The 6559-nt window shown below is 46.3% G+C and overlaps 1 protein-coding gene across 1 annotated transcript in view; it reads left to right on the plus strand.

Annotated features, from left to right (window-relative positions):
- LOC107116870 (gamma-aminobutyric acid type B receptor subunit 2-like) overlaps positions 1-6559 on the plus strand; it is a 293581-nt gene that overhangs the window by 86354 nt on the left and 200668 nt on the right. The window contains exons 4-5 of the mRNA XM_015418893.1: positions 2926-3126; positions 6033-6269. Of these exons, the coding sequence (XP_015274379.1) occupies positions 2926-3126; positions 6033-6269 (438 nt within the window). The remainder of the gene's footprint in view (positions 1-2925; positions 3127-6032; positions 6270-6559) is intronic.

Consider the following 6559-nt stretch of genomic DNA (forward strand, 5'->3'; position numbering starts at 1 on the left):
GGACTCAGAGTAGCATTTTTGACATATATTTGGATAAACTCAATATATTTTAAGTCTGAAAACTGAAATGTGTCCAGTCTGCAATGACAATTCATTGATATACGAGAGCACTTCAGCATAATTTAAAGCATTAAATTAAAATGTAATGCATCCTTAATAGCCATCTTGTAGTCCAGAGCAAGATGCTTTATAGACAAAGCTGTGAATACTTCTTGCTAAATAAAAATATCAAAAATTTGCACCAAGGTCATCCAGATTCTGCGACAACAGGAAAAATGGAACCATGAGACATATAGGCTTGGACCTAGAGCCATATTTCCATGGGCACATTTCCATGAGAGCCAGTTTGGTGTAGTGATTAAGTGCACGGGCTCTAATCTGGGAGAACCGGGATTGCTACGCTGGTCCCAGCTTGGGAGCAGTCACAGGGCTCCCCACCCAGGCGGCAAGTGTTCCATACAGAGGCTTGTTTCCCTGCCAGTTTGGTGTAGTGGTTAAGTGCGCAGACTCTAATCTGGGAGGACCAGGTTTGATTTCCCCACTCCTCCACTTCCAGCTGCTGGATGACCTTGGACAAGCCATAGTTCTGTCAGAGCTGTTCTAGAAAGAGCAGCTCTCAAAAGAGCTCTCTCAGCCCCACCAACCTCACCGGGTGTCTGTTGTGGGGAGGGGAAGGGAAAGGAGTTTGTAAGCCGCTCTGAGACTCCTTTGGGTAGTGAAGGGCCATGGGGTGTAAATCCAATCTCCTCCTCCTCTCCTTCTGTCTGTGGAGTGTGACTTTCTCACCTCCCCACTCCCACTGCATCCCCAAATGACTCCCAAAACATTGCTCTTGAGGGACAGGGAATCTGCTGAAACAGCGGTGTGTGTGTGTGTGCGCGCGCGCAAAGGAGTCTGCACTGAGAGGGGGGAGGTGAGAAAGTCACACTCTGCATGCAAATGTAAACTCTCCTCCTGATCCAAACCATATATTATGCAAATAGGCATGATTTGTCTTATTTTTAAATTATCCATTCTGCTTCTGTTATTCATGAAGGGTACCTAGCAGTTCTAAAGCAAGAAATGGCAAGTAGATAAATAGGGACCACTTCAGTGGGAAGGTAACAGCGTTCTGTGGGCCTTGGTGTTTAGTCATGCCGGCCTCATGACCACGGAAACGTCTTCGGACAGCCCTGGCTCTACCTTTACAACTAGACGGTTGATTCATCGCTGTGGTACCTGTGGAGTCCCACATGGAATACTGCCCACATACAGGCTTTCCACTGAGAGGTTTTTGAAACTAAAAAAAATGCTTGAGGGTGCCCCATCCCACTCCCCAGTGCTGTTTTACGTCTTTTCCAGCATGATTGGGGGGGGGGGAGATGGAGCACTCTTCCCTCGGTCATCTCTCTGCTGCTACAGAGGGAGGTTCTTTAGAAGAAGTTCTGTCTTCAATCAACACAAACTGTCAACAATTTCCACTTTGTCCCCAGAGACCCTCCTGCCCAAAAAGTGCTCTTAAAAAAAATGAAGGTCCTGTGGTTCGAAAATCCCCACATGGAGAACATGAGAAATGCTTCTTCTGCCTCGGCCAAGAGCACAATGCCTCACTGCCCTGTTTACTCCCAAGGCAAGGCATGATAGAGCTTTCTGCCTAAAAGCAGCACTCTCGGAAAATGCTTTATCTGGCCTTGCTCAGGAAAAAACAATGTGAACTCAACACCATCCTCCAAGCCAGCTTGCTACTCTCCCGTGTGGGACGGCACAGGTACCAGTACGATGAAAACAGGGTTGCACTTACCTGTAACTGTTGTTTATCGAGTGGTCGTCTATGCAGTCATACATCCCTCTCTCCTGCCCTGCTGTGAGTTCTTAACTAAATCTGACAACTGTATGTCACTCTGGGTAGCAGCAGAAAGGAACTGTGGGAAATATGTCCCCCCCCATCATGCTGGAAAGGGTGGGGAGACGTGTGGGGGACTGAGCACCTTCTGGCTTTTTTTGAGGTTCAAAATATTTTCTGTTGTGGGCCTGCACATGTGTGACTGCACAGGGACCACTCGATGGAAAACAGTTACAGGTAAGTGCAACCCTGTTTTTGTATGTTTGCCTTCTGGCAATAGACTGGGTTTTTGAATTCTGAAGTTTTGTTTTAATTTTAAATTATGAGGATGGGTCTTCACCAAACATACAGCAAGGAATAAAGTGACAACCTAATCCAAGTAAATTAGAGCCATCTGTAAAGCAACAAATGAACATGATGCCCTGTTAGCATCAATGTGTGGCATTACATGCTCTCTCTTCACTCAGAATGCCACAGCTTTACCCAAAATGCTGCAATGCACTTTAGTGCCTTTACTCCCAGTGAAAGCCCATCTAGGGTCTGTTTGTGTTACTTTCCAGAATTAAGCAGACAGTCTTTCCCCCTGGACACCACAGACTTTTATCTGTCAGTGTCCTCCCGGCTTGCACGAGGAGCTTGAGGAAGAGAGGATGCTGGGTATTGGTGGGTGAGACATGACGGCCCAGCAGTGCCTCAGCTGGGGGTAACTGGCCAGACCACAGTGAGAAGGAAGAGGGTTGTTCTGCCTTTTGCTTCACATGTATGAAAGGGAAGGAGCAGAATGTCGTCTTTGGTCGAGTTTTTGGCTGTCGTGCTGACTTACAGGAGGTGCTATCTACCAAAATTTTCCTTCTATGCTAAACCCAATAATTACAAAGATATTTGTGTTCCTGCAGAACTTGCATCTTGGGTATTCAGTGAAGGTTCTTAATTGCATATACATGGATGTATAGGAATGGAGATTTTATTTATTAAAATTGGTCTGTTTTTAAATGTGTACTTTTGTAAGATAGGGTTGTTTTTAAATACAGCAATTTTTGATAATAAGTAGAATCCCCCCCCCCCACAATAATATTGGTTCCCCTTTTGTATTTGCATTGTAGGCATATAATGAAAATATGTATGGCAGTAAGTACCAGTGGATCATTCCTGGGTGGTATCAGAGTTACTGGTGGGAACACGTTATTCCAAAGCTCAATACATCACACTGTCTCAGCAGAGACCTCCTCAAAGCCATGGAAGGTTACATTGGAGTGGATTTCGAACCTCTCAGTTCCAAAGCAATAAAGACCATTTCAGGAAAGGTGAGTCAGTTTTACTATTTACCACTTTGGAAATTTACAAATATTTCCCAGGTATACTGTATTTTTACTATCAAATCGTCTAGGGATGGGCACGGATTGGGAAAATGCCATTCATGTCGGATTGTGGTTCATAGCCGGTTTGTTTGGAGCCATTTAAACCAAACAGCTGAGCAGCGGGGAGCTCCCAGGCGTTCAGCTGTTTCTCATAAACCATCATGAGCCACCAAAAATTGTGCCAAAATTGGTGCTGGTTTGTCCCATTTCTTCAGTTCACGAACTTCACAAAGTCCAAACAGGTCAAAATTCATGACAAACTTCAGTTTGTCAGCCGGTTCATGCCCATCCCTAAGCCCAGCTCACCCTGTTGAAGAATTAACCATATTGACACACCAGTTTAAAAACATGCATGTTTGTACCTTAGAGACTGTGATCCTTTTCATCAGATGGATTCCTGTAGTCTAGCCTCGAGGTGACACCAAATCATTGCGTTCGAGGAAGGGGACCAACTGCCTAATCAGCCGAAGATGGTCAAAGGCTGCCTTGGCAGTGGCTGCTACCTGGGCCTCCATTGTCAGGGAGGGATCGAGGAGCACTCCCAAACTCCTGACCCTCAGCGCTGGCACCAACGGCTCTCCACCGAAGACTGGAAGTGGGGCGCCTAACCCCGAACCGCTCCGATTTAGGCACAGGACCTCCATCTTCATTGGATTCAGTTTCAGATGACTCAACCTAAGCCATCCCGCCACGTCCTGCAACGCCCGGTCCAGATCTTCCGGGGTAGAGCCAGACTGACCACCCAACAACAGATAGAGCTGGGTGTCATCTGCATATTGATGACACCCAAGCCCATGCCTCCGGGCAATCTGGGCAAGGGGGCGCATATGGATGTTAAATAACATTGGGGAGAGCACCGCCCCTTGGGGCACTCCACAGGCCAGTGGGTGCCTTCGGGACTGCTTCTCCCCAAGTGCCACCCTTTGTCCCCGACCCTGGAGAGAGGAGACGAGCCATTGCAGGGCCAGTCCCCGGATCCCCACGTCGGCAAGGCGGTGTGTGAGCAGCTGATGATCGACCATGTTGAACGTCGCCGACAGATCTAACAACAGCAGCACCGCCGCACCGCCCCAGATGCCTCCGGAGGTCGTCTGTGAGGGCGACCAGTGCTGTCTCCGTCCCGTGACCTGTGCGGAAGCCGGACTGGAAGGGATCCAGCGTGGGAGTGTCATCCAGAAAGCTCTGCAACTGTATCACCACCGTCCTCTCTACTAATTTGCCCAAATAGGGCACATTGGAAACCGGCCGGTAGTTGACTTCACATTTCAATGAACAGATCTTATTTTGGAACGGTAATTCCCTATGAGGAAAGGTTAAGGCGCTTAGGGCTCTTTAGCTTGGAGAAACGACGACTGAGGGGTGACATGATCGAGGTTTATAAGATTATGCATGGGAAAGAGCAGGTAGAAAAAGAGGTACTTTTCTCCCTTTCTCACAATACAAGAACTCATGGGCACTCAATGAAATTGCTGAGCGGTCGGGTTAGAATGGATAAAAGGAAGTACTTCTTCACCCAAAGAGTGATTAACACTTGGAATTCACTACCACAGGAGGTGGTGGCGGCTACAAGCATGGACGGCTTCAAAAGGGAATTAGATAAGCATATGGAGCAGAGGTCCATCAGTGGCTATTAGCCACAAGGTGTAGATAGGGACTCTGGGGCAAGGGATGCTCTGTCATCTTGGTGCTTGGGGGGGTCAACAGTGGGAGGGCTTCTAATGTCCTGGCCCCACTGGGGGACCTCCTGATGGCACCTGGTATTTCTGGCCACTGGGTGATACAGAGTGGATGGGCCTTTGGCCTGATCTAACATTGGCGTCTCTTATGTTCTTAATGCATATGCCTTGCTTTCATTGCTCTGGCACTGCTTTTCCAAAGAAGGATATTTCATGGGCCTCGTGTGTTTACTTGTGAAAATTACTGCCCAGGAGCTCATAGGAGCAGCGTACTTAGTCAACATTGGCATCTCTTATTTTCTTTTGTTCTTAATGCATATGCCTTGCTTTCATCGCTCTGGCACTGCTTTTCCAAAAAAGGATATTTCATGGGCCTCATGTGTTTACTTGTGAAAATTACTCCCCAGGAGCTCATAGGAGCAGCATACTTACTTGACCACCATCATATAGGATAAGAATACTTGTACGAGACAGAGCGGCAGAACGGAGGGTCAAAGCATGCTGCCGGCCAGGGGTCAGACATTTCTTCCTCTTGCTTTGTTCTTACACTGCTCGTGCAAGTAGACCCCCAAGTAGTTACTGTGTTCCAGTTGACATACAGAGCCCTCCTAAGCAGGTCTCCTCACAATCCTCCGCAGCTCTCAGGGAGGAAGGGTGCATACTTCCAGGACAGTGTTCTTAGGATTACACGGTTAATGTCTGAATCTCTCTCAGGAGGGATTGCCTCTAGTAGGTCCGAAAAACAGTAAATCACCGTGTACAGTTTAACAATATTTGTTAGTTTTTATGTGCAATGTGTTTGTCATTCTGTAATTATTTCTTCATTAGCATGAAGTGCTGCAAGCCATATTTCAAAATGCTAGTTCTTATACAAATTTTGATGTACGCTACCGTGCTTAGATTCTGGTGACTGGGGAGCTCCTATAGCAAGCTCTGATGTGACTGGGTCTACAGCATATAATAACTGGCTAAGCTTCCCTCAGTACTTTCTTAGAGCTATTAGATGTTGTGAACCAAACTATGCATATCTGGAAGAAGTACTAAAAGACTGAAAAATGTTCACAGTCTTGAAGTCAAAGCTGTTAGTTGATTTCTGGTTTAAATGGTAGATTGTAAATAGTGGAGATGTAGTTTAACATGCTGACCAATGAACCAGTTTTCCATTCTTTTCTACAGACTCCACAGCAGTATGAAAATGAATACAATGAAAGGCGGGGAACTGTTGAGTCAAGTAAGTTCCATGGCTTTGCTTATGATGGAATTTGGGTAATTGCTAAGACTCTGCAGCGAGCTATGAAGTATCTCAATGCCACCAACAAAAACCAAAAAATCGAGGACTTCAACTACACCAACAAAGAGCTTGGGAAAATTTTTCTGGATGCAATGAATGAGACAAACTTTTTCGGTGTCACGGTAAGCATACGTCTAATTGGTTTTAAGTGAATTGTGTAGTATTTTGGGGACATATTTCCAGCTCCTGGTTATTAGAATGAAAAGAACCTCTGTAGGAAAAAAAAAGATCTGCTAGCTACAGATTTAGAAAAGAATGTACAAATCCGGATCGAAGTTCCATTGCATTACTGATGCCTGGTGCTGCAGGCTTTGCAGTGGAAACGGGGCTGCAGTCAAAGTGCTGGGAATGTTTAGTGAGCTGCAAAAGATGGCTCCCTCTTAGCCTTTCAGTGCAGAGCTCTGAGGGAAAG

Source organism: Gekko japonicus, unplaced genomic scaffold (assembly GCF_001447785.1).
Source record: "Gekko japonicus isolate JY-2015 unplaced genomic scaffold, Gekko_japonicus_V1.1 scaffold1976, whole genome shotgun sequence".
Taxonomy (NCBI): domain Eukaryota; kingdom Metazoa; phylum Chordata; class Lepidosauria; order Squamata; family Gekkonidae; genus Gekko; species Gekko japonicus.